The 20,743-nt window shown below is 38.2% G+C and overlaps 3 protein-coding genes across 6 annotated transcripts in view; 2 read left to right on the top strand and 1 right to left on the bottom strand.

The window, feature by feature from the left end:
* LOC104599724 (uncharacterized) overlaps positions 1-7,322 on the top strand; it is a 29,232-nt gene extending 21,910 nt beyond the window's left edge. The window contains exons 4-5 of one of the 2 annotated variants that reach the window (XM_010262389.3): positions 5,002-5,157; positions 6,919-7,322. In XM_010262389.3, the coding sequence (XP_010260691.1) occupies positions 5,002-5,157; positions 6,919-7,038 (276 nt within the window). In that variant the 3' untranslated portion in view covers positions 7,039-7,322. The remainder of the gene's footprint in view (positions 1-5,001; positions 5,158-6,918) is intronic. The other variant, XM_010262390.3, reaches the window with a different exon arrangement.
* Positions 7,323-9,683: 2,361 nt separating this feature from the next.
* Positions 9,684-16,111, bottom strand: LOC104599722 (uncharacterized). Of its 3 annotated transcripts, none has more exons than XM_019198193.2 (7): positions 15,840-16,111; positions 12,077-14,542; positions 11,827-11,941; positions 11,233-11,310; positions 10,423-10,497; positions 10,220-10,276; positions 9,684-10,082 (listed from the first exon to the last, which is right to left on the bottom strand). In XM_019198193.2, the coding sequence occupies exons 2-5, from the start codon at positions 12,691-12,693 to the stop codon at positions 10,477-10,479; spliced, it is 831 nt and encodes a 276-aa protein (XP_019053738.1). In that variant the 5' UTR covers positions 12,694-14,542; positions 15,840-16,111; the 3' UTR covers positions 9,684-10,082; positions 10,220-10,276; positions 10,423-10,476. The 3 variants fall into 3 exon arrangements, with proteins under 3 accessions (XP_019053738.1, XP_088748544.1, XP_010260689.1); XM_088892418.1 differs by having other exon boundaries at positions 10,220-10,279; positions 11,827-11,932; XM_010262387.3 differs by having other exon boundaries at positions 10,220-10,279; positions 15,840-16,108.
* A 184-nt stretch (positions 16,112-16,295) lies between these two features.
* Positions 16,296-19,986, top strand: LOC104599723 (Pentatricopeptide repeat (PPR) superfamily protein). Its single transcript, XM_010262388.3, has one exon. The coding sequence runs from the start codon at positions 16,826-16,828 to the stop codon at positions 19,685-19,687; it is 2,862 nt and encodes a 953-aa protein (XP_010260690.1). The 5' UTR covers positions 16,296-16,825; the 3' UTR covers positions 19,688-19,986.
* The last annotated feature ends 757 nt before the right edge of the window (positions 19,987-20,743 follow it).

Below are 20,743 nucleotides of genomic sequence, written 5' to 3'. Positions count from 1 at the left end.
TCCTGGGGAGACTAATACATAGAGCCGATTCTAGAGACTTAATAAGAGGATGGAGAGTCGGAAGGGGGGAAGTACCACTTACACACTTGCAGTTTGCAGATGACACAATCCTATTTTGTGAGGGTGGGGATATAAGATGGATCAAAAACCTAAAACTGACAATACAATTCTTTGAGCAAATGTCTAATCTTAAAGTGAACTTCGATAAGAGTTGTGTGGTGGGAGTGAATTTGGAGGAAAGGGGAGTAAGTGATTGTGCAGGTGCGTTAGGGTGTGCTATCTTGGAGTGGCCTATCACTTATTTGGGCCTCCCCCTAGGAGATAACCCCAAGAATGAAAGCTTTTGGAACCCGGTAGTAGAGAGATTTGAGAAAAGGTTTGCTTCTTGGAGGAAAAATTATCTTTCTCTTGGGGGGAGAATCACCTTGATTAGGTCTACCTTTTCCAACCTTCCTGTTTACTTCATGTCAGTGTTCAAGATTCCTACAAAGGTCTCCAACAGGGTGGAAAAATTAATGAGGGATTTTTTATGGGAACCAGGAGTGGAGAAGAAAGACCATAGGGTGAGGTGGGAAGTGGTAAATAGGAGCAAGAAGCTAGGGGGGCTTGGGATTGGGAATATCAGGAAAAGGAACATGGCATTATTGGGGAAATGGTTGTGGAGATTCCCGTTGGAAAGGGACAAATTGTGGATGAAGGTTGTGGCTAGCATACATGGGTTGGATGAGCCGCATCCTTGTGGAAAGCCATTCATGATCTGCTTCCAGTTTTCTCCCCTTGGATCAAGTACGATTTGAACTCCGGTAATCAAATAAAATTCTAGGAGCAAATTTGGGTTGGGGACCTACCCCCGAAAGATCAATTTCCATCATTGTTTGCTTTGTCAGATTTGAAAAATGAACGCATTTCCTCCTTAGTTCCTTTTGATTCTTCTTCTAGGTTTGGGTGGAATCTGGGGTTGAGAAGGGCAATAAGGGATACAGATTTGGGGTGTATGTCATCTTTGCTAACCATCCTTGAAAATGTTTTCTTGAACCCCAATAAGGGAGACACCAGAATCTGGACCCTTTCTTCATCTGGCTCTTTCTCTTGTGCTTCGTTTTTTGAGACATTAGTCCAACCTACTACTCCGCTTGGGCTGTCATTTCTTGTTAAAGAGATTTGGAGCAAACCCATTCCTCCTCGAGTTGGTAGTTTTTGTTGGGAAATTTTCCTAGAAAGAGTTAACATAAACAACTTGCTTCAAAGAAAGAGGCCCAATTGCTGTTTACTTCCCAATAGGTGTATTCTTTGCAAAGTTGATGGGGAAACGGGTTATCATATTATGGTTACTTGTCCAGTTACTAAGACTGTTTGGGAGTGGGTGTTTTCCCTTTTTGGGTATTACTTGGAACCCCCCGTGAGTGTGCAATGCTTGTTCTCTCATTTCTTTAGATGGCCTAAGAAAAGGGGGAAGATTATGTGGAGAAGCATTAGGGCTGCAGTGTGCTGGTCAATATAGGAAGAAATAAATTCACGAATTTTTCAGATAAGGAAAGAACAGAAAACCTAATAGATTTGATACTTTCAATGGTTGCTCATTTGCTGAAATCAATGGAGATATTCTCTGAATTCTCTATGGCAGACTTGCTGAGAAAGTGGAAAGAGGTTGCTACTGCTGCTATGTATAAAAGGAACTGTAGTCCCACTTGGACCCCCCCTCCCGCCGGATTCATAAAACTGAATTTTGATGGATGTAGCTTAAGGAATTCGGGGCCTTCTGGGATAGGGGGTGTTTTCAGGAATGAGGAGGGGTATATTACTGCCATGTTCTCTGGGCCAATTGGAGAGGGTGACTCTCTTAGGGCCGAAATTCTAGCAGTTCTTGAAGGAATTCAAAGAGCAAGAGAGTTAGGCATCAGATGCTTAGTGATTGAGGGGGACTTGAAGGTGGTGATTAGGTGGCTGAAAGGAGATATCAGTGGCTTGTGGAGCTACAGCAATGAGAAGAAAAAATTTAATTGGCTGTGTAAGAGGTGCAATACAGCTGGGTGAAGAGAAGTGCTAACTCAATGGCTGATGGGTTAGCTAAGCAAGGGGTGGCTAAGGATTCTTTGTTTTGGGCACATTTTTAGTATTTTGTTGTCATTTTGATGTTGGGGAGTTAAGATACTTTACCTCCCCATTTTCTATAATTAATTTTCACAAGTATTATTCATTAATAAAGATTTCTGTTATCGATCCAAAAAAAAAGCTGACCCAAAACTTAGGATACTTTTGTGCACATGTATGTACAGATTTTTTTGTAATACTTATACTGACTATTACCATTAAAAACACCATTTGAATTATAGGGCTGCAACTTGGGTGGGGCTAACCCTAGTCCTACCTGACCCAATCCAAGTCTTTCCACAGGTTGGACCTGAATTTTTGGGCTTCAGGCTGGGGGCCAGAAAACTCGGGCCTGACCTAAACTCAGGTTGGGCTTGAGTTGAGGCCTCAGGTTGCCCAAGCCCAACCTGAGCCTACCTGAACAAATGCATACATATACATTTGTTAACGAAATTTGTACAATTTTCAATTTCTTCTACTCTTAAATTGGGCTGTAAAGTGTGTACAAAAATGTAATCATGAATACTTTTAAACTTGACCAACCCACCAAGGCCTGACCAAGCCTGGCCCAATCCAGCCCAAGCCCAAGTTGTGTTCGGTTAGGCCTAGGTTGGTAAAACTGGGCTTGACCTTGGGTTGGGCCAGGATCGAGCATGATGTTTGCATCTTAGCCTCTTATGGCTGGGCCTAGGTTGACCCTCAACCTGACCTAACCCTCTCAAGTTGCACCCCTATTGAATTTATTTATTTATTTTCTGATCAGCAACCCCTATTGAATTTATTAATGATTGGGAAGATGCAACCCAAAAAAAAAAGTTGAAGGCCCTACTAGATAAGGAAATGAATAGACCCCAAAATTTGAATTACTAGCCTGATGTAGATGTATATGAGTTTTACATAGCTCTTTGCAGTCCAAACTATGCTTCCATGATTCCATCTGAGTGTGCTTTTTGACCTTGATGCAAAAAAGCCAGATGTCATTCACTCTAGAGTGAACTAGATGTTCATTAAAGCCAAATCTCTTACCTTCTTATTGGAATGTTTCATGTTCATTGTGCCTAACCCTCTTTCTCTTCTCACATTCTCCCCTCTACGTTGTTAGCACACTAACCCTTGTGTTGGGATGCATTCATGAATCATCAATAAGATAGGACCTCCTTCATTCTCTTTCATGTCTTTCTTTTTTTGGTAGAAACCCTACTTTCTTTCTTTTCTCCCATGAAATGCTTTTTGTTGTGCTTCAGTTAGAATTGTTGGGCCATGCCTTGCTGGTGAGTGAACAAAAGGTGGCACTTGTGTTTTCTTGCTTGTAGATCCATTGTATTCTTTGTTGTATTGAGTGGGATCTTTGTTAGTGGGCCTATTTGCCTTATTTATGTTTCATCTCTCTTCATTGTTATGGGCCTTTGGTTATTGGGCCTAAACTGTTTTTATTGTTCAAGTCTCTAGTTGTCCCATCACTAATCAGGGGCATTCTAGTCCATTTTCTGTATTATTCAAATCTTAATATAAATAATCTTCTAGGGCTGGCTAAGAACACTTCTTCCGCCCGTACACTCTTCTCTTCTTTTCTCTTCTCCTCTCTTCTTGTTCTTCTCTAGTAAACCAGTAAACATTCTTCAATTTTAAAGTTTAAACACCACATCTATGTAGATGTTCTAGTTGCTAATTGATGAAGATCAAAAGTGAAATCTCGATCCCTGCTGGAACTAGTGACCTCGAACTCAAGCGCGGGCTCTGGTGGTAAAAGCTGCAAAAGACAACAAGTCCAAGGGCCTGGGTGGATGTCCCGGGCTATGGACTCCAACGATCAAGTCAGTGAATGCCAAGCTGTCTGAGGTGGTAAAAGATGCAAGAGTAGGAATCAAAATGCAATAGATGGTCTCAGATGGTGACAACTTACCTTTATATAGGCCTTGTGGCTCAGCCAAACGTGGCCATGAAGGGCGATGCGTCCGATCTTAGTGGGCATGTCCAGGCGGTTGATGGCAGCACATCCACCATTTTTGGGGTATGTTTGAGCGGCACGTCCGTGATCCACGGGCATCACCCACTTCCATGCAAAGTGGAGAGGTGGAATACCAGCATCTCCAGGTGGCTTTGTGCTTTTATAAGGCACATGTCGGCCCTTCTGTGTTGATGTTAGAGGTAAGAATGAGCTTGTCTCGCAGGTTGGAGACAGACTAAGGTTGGAAGAGTCTCTCTCAGGTTGGAGGTAGCTTGGGTTGAATGGATCAGGTCAGAAGCGAGCTTTGGGCGACTGGGTCGGAAGTATATTTCTGGACCCATAACCCATTCTAGGTCAGAGGTCAACTGTTATCCGGACACCCAAAATTGGGTTGCCACTAGTGGTCCGAACTGCTATTTATGTGCTGTCTTGCGGTCTTGCCACATGTTGTGACGAAGTGCCATAAAGCGTCATTCATGTCGCCACGTGTTAAATGGTTGGAGGGTAGATCTACCCCCATCACTAATGTAGTTATCAGAACATCTTTAACCTAGGAAATTACACATTGGCTAATTAATTATTTACGGTATCCTACTGTATTAGTAGAAGCTCCAAAGAGAGATCTTTTCCTCCATTTACTTGTATATCCTTCATATTAACAAACTGTGAAACAATTAGAAAATGATATTACAGAAGACTTGTTACTTATTGGAGATTAGGGATTTATTTTCACACTACTTTTGCTACATTTTCATGAGACCCTATCCATAACTTGAACATGCCCATTCTTGCAATATTCACAATTTCACATTTGAATTGTGGTTCATGATGTAATCTGTTTATGATAAAATTTATGTACCTTGAATACCATGTCATATTAATTGCCTGTTTGTGCATTATTCTTGCTACTTTTCTTCTAGCTGGATATGTATATATCTAAAAATCTTGCATTGTTTTAATAGGAAGTAAAGAAGTCATTTGATTTCTGGGGTACTCCAGAAGGTGATGCTGTCCATCCTGCTGAGTGCATGCAGCACTTGCTTGAGCAAGTCCGGCATCATAAAGTCAATATTGATGGCAATGTGTGCACTGTGATGGTGACCACTTTAGTTCTTGAGGTGCTTTCCTTTTCTTGGGATTTTGCATTAATAGAGGCACAAGGCACATATGTTCATATCCATGAAATTGAATAAATCAAACTGATAATAAAAATTGTGAGTAAATCAAAACCAAGTCTTGATTAAAAAGAATATGCCAAGACCGAACTTCCCCCATTCTCTTTTTGGCTCTTTACAAATCAATCAGCTCACCTCACCAGAAGGCCAATAACCGATGTCAGCATATATTGATGTTTTCAACCCACAATTGAACTTGTTGGTTAGACTGGTCAACCTGTTACCAAACCAGGTTTCTGCGTCCATTTAGCCCCCAAACTGTTTACTTGGTTAACTCTCTTTTTCTGTTTTTTTATTTGCATTTTTATCCATTAGCATCATCATCATCATCATCTAAACCTTATCCCAACTTATGGTTTTGGCTACATGAATTCTGTTTCTCCATTCCTTTCTGTTCTGTGCTATACCCATTGATAAATTGTGAGCACTTTGCCCTTTCCATCATTAATAACAGTAGCTCTCATTTATCACATTTATTTTTGCTTAATATGATGAATATATAATATTTAAAGATGTCCAATTTTTTCTGCAAAATTTCTGTATTTTATGCAGTTTTATCTTTTTTTTTTATGTTTTTATTATTTCATTTATGACACCGTGAGTTGACCTGTTTGAGATGGACGGTTGAACTGTTGACCTGCCACCTGGAAGGAGAAGCAGTTTCATTTCTGAGTAATTTTTCAAAACATTGGTGTTTATTTGGTTAAATCCAAGTTGAAAGTCCACAAAAGCCTTGTCTTCTGGTCCACGTGTGGGAGAAGCTCAAACAAAGAAGAGTCTGGTCTGGTCTGAATTCAGCCCCGGCCTGCCATCTGCTGCTAGATCTGGGAATGGTGCCCAAGGGTGCCACTATGCCCCACTGCTCTTTGGCAGCCAGCCTCTGGATTATACAAAAGAATTGAGGCTGGGGGTCTTGTCCTTAGTGGTTGGCTGCACGTTTGGTATTGACCGAACGAATAGGCCTTGATCTATGCCCCTTAATGAATTTAATGGTCCTTCAACCTTTGTTTGTTCCAACAGCTGGCATAGATCTCTATATGGAAAAAAGCATGGTCTGATGTATCTTTGAATTGATCCTGTGTTGCCAGCTAGGAATATGTAAAGATCCTAAATCTTCTAATCAACTCTTCAGTGGACCTCCTCTTTGTCTTCAAAATTCTGAGATTTATTTCCTTCCACATGCACCAAGTCACAGCCACTATTATTGTTCTCCATAGTAATCTTCCTCTTTGAGCAAGACCTATCAGTTCTATTTTTATATTTTTCATGGGCATTTTATTTTGTGAAACCATTTCCTTCATATGAAGTCCACAAAAGCCTTTCTATTTTTATGTTTTTGTGGATAGTTTTTATATTTTTTTAAACTATTACTTTCTGCATTTGTTGACATGTCATAAACATTCACTAATTCTAATGGGTATCTGGAAGGTTTTATTTGGGAACACATTCACATGTACTTTCTGGATATTACCCATCCATAATCTACAACCAAATAAGTAATAAAATAAATGACTAGTCAGTAGAAAGAAATCCTATCGATCTGCTTAAGGTGCGATGCTTGTCTGGATTATGCAATAATTGCAGAATCTCTATCAACAGAATACTATATTTTTCATTTTAAAGTATCAAGGAAAAATGTAAAAGAAGTGGCTTCCAATGTATTAAAGTTTGAAGATTATTGTTATCTTTTTGTTGTGTATGTAGGGCTGGCAGAGGAAACTTGATCCAGGATATAATATGATGCAAACATTACAAACATTGCTATTCAAAGCTGACTGGGCAGAATCTCTCGTCTACACAATCGAAGGACTTATGGCCCCATAAAATGGCACGTGTCAGCATTTCTTCTCAAACAATTTTGTCGATGAGTGAAAATAACATAAAAGAGAATATACATACTGTTTACGGAAGTCTCTTTCCCATCTTTCTACACCTTTTTATCTGGTCCATGTTTTCTTTGCACAAATTTTCCAGTAGGCAAACCATGCCTTTCTGTATTATTTTGTTTTCAATTGTCATAGCATCACTATACTTCACCTTATCTCACAAGCATTTACAGTGAATAAGGAGTAACAGAGAGACGAAATAGAGCAGTGCCATTCTTTTCATTTCCAGTTCATACTATCTAGAATTGTCTTTGAGGTGTCAATTTATTTTCTGCGGTTTTTGTTGTGACCCTTTCAGTTCTTATTCCTAAAATAAGATCTTCCATGTGGTACTGGGGTCATCTGAGCTGAACTGAACCTTTACCTAAATCTCAGTATAGTATAGTTGAATTTGCACTAGAAAACTAACTGACACAGGAATTTGTACAGACGCAACTTCAAGTTCTCTATAGTTGGGAGAAGCGCAGGCTTAGTGGAAACTGTTTCCATCACAGATCCTCCACCGGTTCACCCTTCAACCCCCAAAGGAAATAAAGATAAGAAAAAAAGGAGAGGGGGTTGGATTGGTTTGCTAATTGCTACCCAACTAGTCTACTTGCATTGGTTTTGGCTTTGACAGAGTTGTTAAATATCTTTGCTTTGCAACCAATTAGCATACAGGCTGCATTTATTACAACGTAAAATTGATAGAAAAATTTTCAGGCTAAAATAGCTTTACTTTTTCCCCCTTTACAATGTTGACCTTTTTATCTGTCATTTCACAAACAGATACGGTGAAAAGAGGAAAAATATGCAGTGATGCATGTTGGTCATGCTTTAACTTGATAATAGAATGTTGGTGATTTCATTTTGGTTTCTCACCACATTTGAAGGCATAAATTCATCATTTGTGATTAAGGCTCTATTTGTAACAAGGTTCAAACTATTGGTGCACAAAGATTGTTCTAATTGAAACACTTGTTTTCTTGCTTTTTTTTATATGATAACCTGACAAAGGATAGGTCGCATCAACTATTAATGATCAAAACAATTAAAATCGTTTTACTTCACCTATTTAGAGTATTGGTGACCCTGAAAGCCCATGAGTATTGGTTGGTAAGCAGTTAAGCACTGACACATTGTGGTACAATTTAGTTTTCTCTATGTGTTTGATTGTGGTAGTGTGGTTTACTTCTATCTGTCACAAAATTTGCATTAGTTTCATTTGTACTCATTGGCAAGCAAATTTTACGTTTAAAAACTATGCAAAGTTTACACCTTCCTTCTACCCTAATTCTCTATCTGTCTATCATATGAAGTGTGGATCACATCATTTTGTGTTACTCCCAACAGAAAACCTTCCCCTTGCTTATACTTCTCACAGGCATTCAAGACAAAGTCGAATATGAAGCAAAAGTAAACCAATCTTGCACTCAGACCATTTGCACTTACATTTACACTAGTGCAACTGATATTTGCACTGAAAACCATGAGATAAATAGTACTACTGATGATCTTGTGCTTTCAAGTGTTATCAACTACCGTCTGTGGTTTAACCTGGTCAAACAAAACCCATGAAGCAACCGACCCACCCGACTTCCTCTGTATTTGTTTTCTGTTTTTTTTCCCATGCATTATCGCAATAGATTAGATTAGGGCTGAAAGAGATTAGCCGGATCCGCAATTGGGTTGGGCTCCTATTGCTGCCTTGGTTAAAATGATCTAACCACAGCACCTCAGCCCAATTCATCAAGGATTCAATAGTGGTCCATCTGATTCGGGTCAGTAATCGGGCCCATTGAAAATTAATAAATTCCCACTCCAACCCGACCCAAGTTGCACTCCACTTAACCCGAACCCGGGACATGTTCCCATCTTGGTAAGGCTATAGCTCACTGAAGCAATATTTACTTGAGAGATGTCATGTTTCAAAAACGGTAGATCCAAAACAACGGTATTTCAGCTTATATGTTCTATTAACACATGGAATACAAATTTTCTTGAAGATACAGGGCATGTTCTACTAACACATGGGTCAAACACCTTATGGGCCCACATGGCAACTCCATGTCAGCATGATTAGTTAGAAAGTAAAAAATGCTAACCAAAAATGGATTTTTTTCCCCTTTAGAAATATGAACTGCAGATCAGGTTCATACTAGCTCATTCCATTTTATATACACAGATCCAGAACAACTTGTTTCTAATATCTCTCTATCCATGCATCAGATCATAGTCATCAGATTAGAAGATTCTGTAGTTCTTTCACGAGCTATCACAGAAACACACCTGTACAACAATAGACCACCTCCTCTCATCAGAACTAGCAAGCAAAAACGAAATAATATACAAACTTGAAATTAAAAGCATACTTGAAGCAAGCTGTTATATACATGATCATTTTGAAGGATATAGACATATATATTTGGGGTTGAGGAGAGGAAGGCTTAAAGACCAAAATTTATCTTCCAAAAGATCAACGAAAACTAAGGAAATACTGTTATACAGTAGAAGCTTCATATTCACATCATGACGCTCCTCACAATCTACAGGGTCAATCATCAAGCCTTACCCAGATTGTGGTTGATGTTTTACAAAATTTGATTTTGAAAAATGAAGATTATGACCTTTACTAATGATCAGGTGAGAACTGATGTACAGCCAAATAACTCCTTATCCTTTTTCATTTTCTAATTGAAAAGACACTCAACAAAGATCCAGCTGACTAAGCTAGAAAATAAAAAAGAAATGTGCTCCACTTGTAATATCTAAAGATGTTGGCTGGATGAGCTGTTGGACAACCAAATATTTAAATATTTAGCATCTTTCTGAGACGAACTTGATATTAAAGATAACAGTAGTACAAATAGAATATATATAGCAGAACAGTTTCTTTTCTGCTGCATTAGTTGCCCCTTCATTTGAACTGTTTTTGTTGTTTTCTTGTTTGCATTGAGTTGGGAAAAAGAAAATAGGAGTCGCCCGATCTTTTTTGGAGAAAAGCTGCAATAAGAAAAGGAGGAAAAACAGTAAGAGAAGCAGAATGAGTTGGATTTTGATCCATTCAAAGACAGTTGCAACTTTGAAGAGATTCTACATTTGTCGCCTTAATTGGATAGAAATGATGCTTAAACACATACCCGTGGTTTACAGTCTGCCTAAAGGGTGTGGGAGCCCCAGGAGTGATCTTCATCCATCTTCTATAACGTGAAATGTGGTGACAAAATTCAAAAAAAAAAAAAAAAGAGATTAGGAAGAATCAAAGTAATAACAAGAATGGGGAATAGAAGCTCCATGAGCATTCATCATCTATCATTCTAACGCAAATAAAATCAGTTACTACCTAAGTCAAAGAACATGTTTTGCCTTCCCATCAAGTTGAAGTTTTTAAACAATATCAGTTCCTTGTTCCTGCAAGCTGCAACCAGGGCATTGACCAAACTTAAAGATTAAAAAACTGCAACCAGAAATTATGAGCATTAATGAAATTGGCGGCAAAGCCTAAATAATAATTGAGAGTTTCATTACCTGGCTAGTCAAAGAGCTGATGGGAATACAAGTAATTTTTCCCAAGGTTCAAAGTATATACACCCCAATATGGTGCAAGGGGTGTATCAGTACTTTGAACCTTGCGCCAATCCTTTTTTTAGTTTTTTAATAGACCAGGGGTAGGTCTTAGGCCTGTCTACCCCCTGAAATAGGCCAAACCCCCAAAGCTTTATTGTGTCTGTGACCACATACAGGCCAATACATGTTGAAATTTTGAACCTTTATTTTTCCAATATAGGAAACACGTACATATCTAAGTTCTTTTATAGTAAAATAAAATTATTAATAGAAAAAAGGAAAATACAAGAAAGTTGACCAGAAGTCACCTAAGAGAAGGAAGAAAAAAAACTTCCACCCACCAAAAATCACAGCTCCAATCTCAACAACACAAACAAAACTGCTGATCAAAAAAAGAAACAAAAACAACACAAACAAAACTGCAGACAACCATCCAATGCCAAACAAGAGAACAAACAGACCAAACAAAAATAAGAACTCTGCCCACCCATTATGAACCAGACTCCACACCCCCAACAAACAACAAAAACACATACATATCTAAGTTAACTTTATATATTTAATACCCCTTCTAAGTTATGATTACCTGTATCAATTGAGATGTACCAAAATTGGGAAGGTTACTTTGAGATGTAGGTTGTCCAAACATTGAAACATCTGATGGCTGAAACAACAGAGCATAAATAAATATAATAACTAGTATACCTTAAAAGGCCAAAATGCATATCATATGAAATTTATATGTGCATTACTACCTGAATTAACAAAGGTCTAGTATGAATAGCAGGTTGAACACTAATATGTGTAGGTTGCTGATACATGGATTCTACATCATATGAACACGTGACTTGCGAGGGCCGAGCAAAAGATATGGATGTTGAACATAAATATGTTCAATGGAAATACTACTTCAAATGAGTTATCAAAACCAATGTTTTACAAGTATCATTGAGTTATTTAAAAATACAGAAACAAAACTAAACCATTCAAAATTAATACCTGTGAAGATTGGCCATAAGAGACAAATGGAGAACATGGTCTTTGAGTTTCAAGATGTTCACTCAAATTACCCATAACTTCATATTCTTATGGTTGCATGATTTCATTATGAGGAGCACCAAGTTATCCAAATTAAAATAGATATGTTAGACTAGCATATAAATTCGAGTTATAAAAATACCTGAGGAGATTGGTTATGACAACTAACTGGTGGATGCACTTCCGGGTGGGTGACTTGGTAAAGGCATTTCACTAGAACAGCTGTTTTCATTCTGTACCTTTGATATCTGCAACAACTGCAGATTCCTAAGTTTTAAAATGTTATTTAATAAAATCATTATGGATATGTGGACATTTTATGTAAAAAAAAAAACAAAGGAAATATCTGCATTGGAACAAAATCCCCTTCTGGATATTGTTTATTCTTACACCTTTTTTGACAATTTTGAATGGTTTTCTCAATGGCCTTAATCTTTGACTTCTTGGAAGTGCATACAATGCTTTCCTTTCTTTTATCTCCTTTAGATATTACCTTCTCCTGCTCACCCTCCATTGCTTCTGTTTCCTCATCTATTTCTCCACTAACAAGACTTTCACTTATGCTACCAACTTCATTGTATGAGTCGTCAATGCATATGGATTCATTTCCTTGTGATGCAACAGATGAACGCTCATCCAATGTTCTACTATTCTTTAGAATTGTTCTGACATGTTTCATTATCTTCTCCATGGAGCTTGCAACAAATTGATAAGCTGCCTCAGTTTCTGCAGCCCTTACTGATACTAACTTCATCACATGGCACAGTCCCTTGTAGTGTCTTCCTATTTCTTCTTTTGGATCAAATAGTCTTGTGAAAGATTCATGAAAATGCTCCATTGTACTTTTTGCCTCAAGAGTCCACCTTTTCAAGATGTATTTTGGAGGAATAGTCACCACATTTTTAAACTTGAGTATTGTTAATGCATGACAACATAAAAATGCCCATAAATTCAAACTTCTTACAACTACAATGGACTGAACCATCTGTTGAGTCATATGTAACCACATGTTCACAGATTCTCGATGTACGGATTTTATAATCAACCTTTGTTCCAGGGTCAACAGGATTTAGAATGTAACAACTCAAAGTTTCTAGTACTTCTTGAAACATGTTAAAGATAGTTGGAGTATATATATGAACAGCATGCCATAGTATATCTGCTTCCCTTGTTAACATTGGGGTGGAATGAGTAGCTTTGTATTCTGTCTTTAGCTCTTCATTACACTTATGATCAACCATCCAACCAAAGTAGGTAAAGAAACGTGACAAATCATGCTTTAAATTGAGGCAATTCTTCAGAGAACTTTTGATGTTCTCATTACGCATTGTAGTGATTATATTGGGACAAAAAGTACCATGCCATACACTAATGCCCATTTCTCTTTTTTGCTAAACAATTTCTGCAACCATGCATTTTCTTGGAGATTGTACTTATTGACCATACTATCCCATGCCTCCAAGAATTCTTCCTTCTCTTCATATTCATATATGCACTTGCTAAAATCTTTAGCAAAAGTTTTCAGATGTTAAAAATCATTACCAAGGTGTTTCACAGCACTCAAAAAAAGGAGGGGTCTTTTACTTGCATATCTTCGAAAGAATGTAATAAACAACCTGCATCTCCCCGGGTCATTTTTCCAGTCCGATAAGAACGCAAATAATTTTTTAAATCCACATCAATAACCCCACCATTCTCACGTCCGCTATACATTTTCCTCTGTGATCTTAACATGACTGCTTCCTTAGGAGTAACAACAAAATGATTATGATCTGGGTTGAACAATACAATACAAAATTTATTACTTGTCTCTTGAAAAGATATCTTCATTAATGCCCCACAATTGCACCTTGTCTCCGGATGATGCAGCTTTACATTAACATCACGCTTGTCTGCATGACGTCTACCCTCTCTACAACAAACAAATGTTCTATGCTGCAATTGACCTGTAACTTTGGAACATACAAAACTACTCTTTCAGATACTGAATCCATACCTTCCAGCATATCTGTTGTAAAAGTTATATGCATCATCTTCTGTTTCAAATTCCATTCCAACTTTTGAGATCCATTCCTCAGGCATTTGAGAATGCTTGTACTGAGTGCACCTATTTACTGAAGCATTAGATTTGGTATTAGCTGGACCACTTGGTTGGGTATCAGTTGGACCATCAAGCTGGATATCAATTGGATTGTCAAGCTTAGATAAGTTATCACCAATTTATGCATCTTCATCCTCAAATATACCATCAGATTTATGCATTTTATCAGTTTTAGGCAAGCCAGCACTGGCAATATTAGTTTGAGTTTGAGATCTGTAATCTTCCAGCTCAAGCACCCATGTACGGAAAGATGAATGCCCAGCTAGACCATCACTAAACTGAACTTTGATGGCAGCAGCATAAGGAACCCAGGGCCTTCCGGAATTGGGGGTGTGATAAGGGATGAAACAGGGAACTTATTAGCCATGTACTCTAGGCTGATTGGGGTGGGTGACTCTTTAAGGGCTGAGATTTTAGCAGCTATTGAAGGGATTCAAAGGGTCAAGGAAATGAATATAAGAAAGGTGGTTATAGAAGGTGATTCTGAAATGGTGGTGAAATGGCCAAAAGAGGACAGTGCTATGATGTGGAAATACAGCAATGAAAAGATGAAGTATAGGTGGTTAACCAAGGACATGGAAATTCAATGTACATGGATAAAGAGAAGCGCAAATGCACTGGCCAATGGTCTAGCTAGGCAAGGAGTAAATATAGATACATTATTCTGGGCTGTTTTGTAATCACTGCATGGTCAAAAAGTCACTTGGGTAGCTGGAGTAAAGATGAATGCCCAGCCTCCATGTGTTCCTTAATTATGCTGTTGAAGATAACATAAACCAAATATTACTTTTAGATAATAAAAATAAAAACAAATAATAGACACAATTATAAAGAAAAGAAATAGGAAAAATGATAAAAATAGCAACTTTTCATTTCTCATGATTCAACTGAACCCAAGCCATAGATAACAAAGAAGTTGGCTCTTTACGGTACATAGAAGCTGCGAAATTCAACTGAATTCAAGGGTTCTTTTGATTTTATGGATGTGTATGACTCTTTTACTATGTTTTGCTAAAGAGTTTCTTTTTTGGTCATGGTAATCATGGATAAGAAATCAAAAGAACGGCAAGGTCACTGCATTCCATTATGGTGCCAAAGGTGGAGTTTTGGACTCTGTTAAAGGTTTTACATTTAAGAGTTTCCACATTTCATTCCAATCATGAGTAATTTTGAAATTTTTTTCATGTCAAAATTTTCAGTATTATATCAGTATTTGGATTTCAACTTGCTCTATTTTAAAATTTTTAGTATCTTAGCAAAACTTCAAGGAATTTTTTAAATATTTATTATGTTTCCATTTTTGCTGATACAAAAAATATATTATGATTCCATTTTGGTTAAAATCCAGATTCTTATGCCAAGCTACAAGTAAGCTGAAATACAATTCACATTTTTACCTTCCCAAGCAGGTAGTTAGTTGGAAACAATTAACAAATGAACAGGGAATCCAGAATTCCAGATATGCAATTCTAATTGTTTGCACTGTCTTCACAAGTAAACTGGTCCTATATGTTATAAGATTCTAGGAATCGGTTAGACCTTTGGTTTTCAAAAGAAATTGGCCACAGCAGTTTAGGGCACTTAAGCCAACTCAATGAAGCTCAATTGTTTCAACAACGAAACTCCACTTACTCTCAGTCAAAAATCAACAAAAGTTACATCATACATTATCCAATCCCTTACCTAATTAAAACTCTTATGTAATACTACTACTTTCAATTGCAATTCAGAACTATGGAAGTTATTTTGCTGAGTTGGTCTCTGGAATGCACCAAACTTAAGATTAAGATTGAGATTTTGCAATGAAACCAAAGGTACAACCTGAATACATGTCAAATTGTCAATATATAAAAAGATAGAGCTGAACAGAGAATAATGCTGATTTTATCTTTATTACCAAATTACTAATTGTCACAAGCAAAAAAAAACCATACTTGATGTCTTTACTCCAATCAAGTATTTCAGACGCCTTGATTTCTTCAATGCGTGGTCCCTATTTTCCAAAAAAAAAAATCATGACTCTAGGAGCAGCAAAGAAGAAATTCTTATGATACCTGGAACGATCCAAGCTCGAAATAAGGAACGAAGAATCCGTCGATGGAGCCCTAGCAGGCAATCGGCGTAAACAGAGCAGGTTTCAAGGAAAGAGAGAGGGGTATAAAAGCGTCATCTACTCTTTCTGGGAAGGAGGGAAGGAGGAGGAGAGATAACGCCGGCGTCGATATGGATTTCGGGGAAAAGGGGGTTTCGGCGGGAGAGAGTGGGAGAGAAGGAAACCGCCTTCCCTACACAAAAACTAAACCATTTTTTTTTCTCGAACAACAGATCGGAGTCTCAGTCTCAGTCCGTCTTGTCTGCACGTAGGAAAGGACGCACGTGTTAGAGGACAGGTGTCCCTCCTTCATTGAACGTTGGAGTTTCATGTACTTCTTTCTGAACAGTTCTTAATCGTTTCAGCGGACTCTGGTCTCCGTGTCGTTGGCCGGCGATTGTTGAATCGGAGTATTCCGTTCTCTTCCGAGTCTAATTGAACCCATTCTTCAGTTCGTGTTCGTGAGTTCCAATCTCGGTTCAAGCTAACGACCCGTAAAAGCCTCACCTTTTCCTCGAGTGGGTGCTGGAGTCATGAATCGCTTCTCATCTACTTCAGTTTAACGTTTTCTGCTGCTGCCTTTCTCACTGGTCCTCTGTACATCTACTAGGAGTTCATGTTCAAATCTTAAATCTTATTTCGTGGATAAAGTTTCAATTGTAAGAGTTGCAGAAACTTCTTCTAATATAGCTCAATCTACTCTAAGTGCTCTGTTGGTCCTTTACGAGACAAGGAGAGCCGATAATGCAGGAAGGTTCTTTGTTAAAAGGTCGGTAAGAGAGCAACGGTTGAATGATTCATTGATGCCCAGAAGATTAATAACATCCCCAACAGGCGTTCCTGGAAAGGAAGGTTCTCCAATAGGTTGCATATTAGAGAATGTTCCAAAGACATTTGATTCTTGATGTGGAAACTTCAAGATTTCCAGAATTTAGATAGGCCTCCTTTATGGGAGTTCTAACGAATTGGTGCTTTAGTTATAGTGTTGGTTTCGGCAAATTTGTCACTCCCTGCTTCTATGCTTCACCATTATTCTTTCCTTCTCTTGGTACAAATTCTCAAATCCAACAAGTAATCTCTTTTTCTCTCAGGAGAAGCATTTTTTATGCACTTCTTCACTACACCCATTTTGACCAGATTCGTCCAGTGTACTCTACTTTACAGAGAGACCATCCCATACAGAGTCCAAAGTCCATTAAGTTTTACCTTTCAAAAGAAGTTTGCTCATGGGTTCTTTCTTTCTCCAACTCAAGGTCTTTGAAAGAGGGTATGTGCGTCCACAGCCCCATAATCAAGTTGGGTCTTCAGGATGACTTGCTCCTGAACAACAATCTGTTGTCGCTCTATGGGAAATGTTTTGGAGTGGAACAAGCATGGAAGATGTTCGATGGGATGTCTGACAAGGATGTTGTTTCCTGGACTGGGATGATATCTGCTTATGTCAGGAGCGGAAAGCATGAAGAGGCACTTGAATTATTTAATTGGATGATAGTTTCTGGTTTGGTCCCTAATGAGTTTACATTCTCAAGTGTCTTAAGGTCATGTTCCTCTTTGGGGGAATTTGAGTTGGGAACTTGCATACAAGCACGGATAATAAAGCATGGATTTGAGTCAAATCCAGTTTTGGGAAGTACTCTGATAAATCTCTACTCTAAATGCAACAAGTTTTTGGAAGTTTCTGACATATTTGCATCTATGGAAAATGGTGACACGGTTTCTTGGACTGCAACGATCTCTTCTTTTGTCCGAGCTCGGGATTGGACTCAGTCTCTAAGATTGTATTCACGCATGATTAGGATGGGAGTTCCTCCAAATGAATTTACCTTTGTGGAACTTTTAGCCGCATCTGTTTTTCTTGGTTTGGACCATGGGAAATTAGTTCATGCCCACGTGATACTGTGGGGAATCAAGCTGAATAAGATTTTAAAGACAGCCCTTGTAGATATGTATTCAAAATGCCAAAGGATGGGAGATGCTGAGAAGGTTTCAGTCCAAACGCCTGAAGCTGATGTTTTACTATGGACAGCCCTGATTTCTGGTTATACTAGAGTTCTGGATGTTGCTGGGGCAATTGCAATATTCCGCAAGATGATTACTCGTGGATTCATGCCAAATAATTTCACTTATGCTGGAGTTTTGAATGCTTGCTCCTCTATCCTTGACCTGAGGCTGGGGCAACAGATCCATCTAAAAGTAATTCAGGCTGGATTGGAGCATGATGTCTCGGTAGGAAATGCCCTTGTGGATATGTACATGAAATGCTCCTCATTGATGGGTTTTGCCTTGAAAGCGTTTGAAGAGATACTGTCACCTAATATTATCTCTTGGACATCTCTAATTGCTGGCTTCACTCAACATGGGTTTGAAGGTCAGGCATTTCAGGCATTTTTTGAGATGCGAATTGTTGGGGAGGAACCCAATTCCTTCACCCTCTCAAGCATCCTTAAGGCTTGTCATAAAGTTGGATCTCTAAATCAAGTGCAGAGCCTTCATGCTTATATACTTAAAACTAAATTGGATACTGATACAACTGTTGCAAATGCTCTGATTGATGTCTATGCTAGACTGCAGGTGTTGGATTATGCATGGCGTGTCTTCAACATGATGAACCACAGAGATGCCATAACATATACTAGCTTGGCCACAATGATAAATCACATGGGTAATCATGAAATGACAGTAAATATCCTTACAAACATGCATAACAATGGTGTTAAAATGGATGACTTTAGCTTAGCCAGCTTCTTATGTGCTTATGCAAGCTTAGCTGCAATAGAGCCTGGGAAGCAGCTTCACTGTTATGCAGTGAAATCAAGCTTATGCAGATGGATTTCAGTTTCAAATGGTCTGGTTGATTTTTATGGAAAATGTGGTAGCATGCATGATGCTTGCAGAATTTTTATGGAAATCACTGAGCCAAATATTGTGTCATGGAATGGCCTGATATCTGGGTTGGCATTGAATGGGCATTTCTTTTCTGCTCTCTCAAGATTTGAAGATATGAAATTGGCAGGGATAGAACCCGATAATATTACATTCTTATTAGTGCTTTATGCTTGTAGCCATGGTGGTTTAGTTGATCAGGGCCTTGAGTATTTTCACTCTATGAGCAAAAGTTATAACATGATTCCTCAGCTTGATCATTATGTTTGCCTAGTTGATCTCCTTGGCCGAGCTGGTAGGCTAGAGGAAGCTGTAAATGTGATAGAAACCATGCCTTTTACAGCAGATGCTTTGATCTACAAGACCATGCTGGCTTCTTGTAGATTACATGGTAATATAGCTCTGGGCGAAGATATGGCAAGGCGAGTTCTTGAGCTTGACCAATCAGATCCAGCAATTTATGTGCTGCTTGCAAACATGTATGACGATGCTGGCAGGTCAGATTTAGGCAATCAAACACGCCAGTTAATGAGGCAGAGGGGTTTGAGGAAGAATCCAGGCCAGAGTTGGATAGAGATAAGGAACAAGGTCCATGTCTTCAAAGCAGGAGATAGATCACATCCACAGATAAATGAGATTCATGAAAAGTTAGAATCATTGGGTGCAAGACTAGATAGTTTAGGGTATTCATATGAGGACAATGCCAGTTCTTCTTATCATAGTGAGAAGCTGGCAGTTGGTTTTGGCCTTCTTGGTACAACATCAAGGGCCCCGATACGCATAATTAAGAATTTACGCATTTGCAAAGATTGTCATACCTTTATAAGGCTTGTGACCGAGGTGGTTGACAGGGAAATTATTATGAGGGATGGAAACCGCTACCATATGTTCAAGAAAGGTGATTGTTCATGCAGAGGCTATTGGTAAATGTAAATGGTTAGGAAAAAGATTCCCCTCCCCCCCACCTTTTGTTTGTTTTTTTCCCTTCTTTCTCACTGTGGAAGAATGATCATTAAATCACCAGTTTGGACTTCTAGTTCTATTAAAATATGTTTACTATTTATTTATAAACCAGCCCAACTTATTAGTTCTTAAATTTGTTCTGAGGTCAGTTAGTGCCTTGTCATCTATACTTTCAGATTATACCAGCTCCTTATATTATTTTCTAATGGCATAGGAGAACATCCTTATTTTGCACTTCAAATAAAATATTTTTGTGGGTTAAAGATAGGCTAGAAATTTCTCCTTTTTTCTTATTAAACAGAAATTAAACAAGAAAGGTAAGAATAGTACTTTGTCATCAAGAATGTTAACTCTTTGTGTTTTTTGTTTTTTTTTTTTGTCCTTTTTTCTGTTGTTTTAGCATTCAAGTGACAAAAGTTTACTTCATCACTTATTTCTAGTTGGTATAAGAGAATTTAAGGTCTATTCAAACACTAAGTTCATGCCGAGGAATCCCTTGGTGATGATGCTGCATATGTTTGCTCCAATTAGTCTCTTCCCCCAGAAATATTGGAAGAAAACCAGCAATGCTAACAAGGTTTATGTGGTTTGTAGAATTTAAACCGAAAATTGATATTTCATCCCGGAGAAATCATGTTATTTGAACCTTTTGTGCCTTAGACATAAAATTGTTTTGCTTTGTGTTTAATATTTTGCCTCTGGTGTGGTCAAAAAGTGAGATCAAGGATTTATTGGATCAGTTATTGAAATGACCTGAATGGCTTCAGTTTGGTGCTTAAGCATGGAAACTGATGTCATGATGTTTAAACAATTTTTTATTGTTTCATCAGTTTAATATGTATTGTGGTACTAGGTTTTCAAATATATGTTTGAGGATTTATAAAGCAGTAGAAGTTACTAACTTGATGCTCAAAGTTAGCTCAAACATTCATGTTGTTTGGATCTACAAAATTTTGTTGCATTAGGTTCTATTGAAAATTGTTTTGGAGCATTGATCAAAAAAGGAAAAGTGTTGTTTGG

The sequence above is a fragment of the Nelumbo nucifera genome, chromosome 7 (assembly GCF_055504915.1).
Source record: "Nelumbo nucifera cultivar China Antique chromosome 7, China Antique-T2T, whole genome shotgun sequence".
NCBI classification, from domain to species: domain Eukaryota; kingdom Viridiplantae; phylum Streptophyta; class Magnoliopsida; order Proteales; family Nelumbonaceae; genus Nelumbo; species Nelumbo nucifera.
Note: the sequence above shows the minus strand (reverse complement) of the source record. Positions and strands in the feature narration are given on the sequence as shown.

Bases quoted from the DNA above. Each gene is read 5' to 3' on its own strand.
- LOC104599723 (XM_010262388.3), top strand. From the start codon at position 16,826: ATGGGAGTTCTAACGAATTGGTGCTTTAGTTATAGTGTTGGTTTCGGC.
- LOC104599722 (XM_019198193.2), bottom strand. From the start codon at position 12,693: ATGTGGTTACATATGACTCAACAGATGGTTCAGTCCATTGTAGTTGTA. The intron at 11,942-12,076 runs GTGTAAGAATAA...AGGAATCTGCAG, and splicing joins ATTCAAAATTGTCAAAAAAG to TTGTTGCAGATATCAAAGGT. The intron at 10,498-11,232 runs GTAATCATAACT...CCCTGGTTGCAG, and splicing joins GTACATCTCAATTGATACAG to CTTGCAGGAACAAGGAACTG.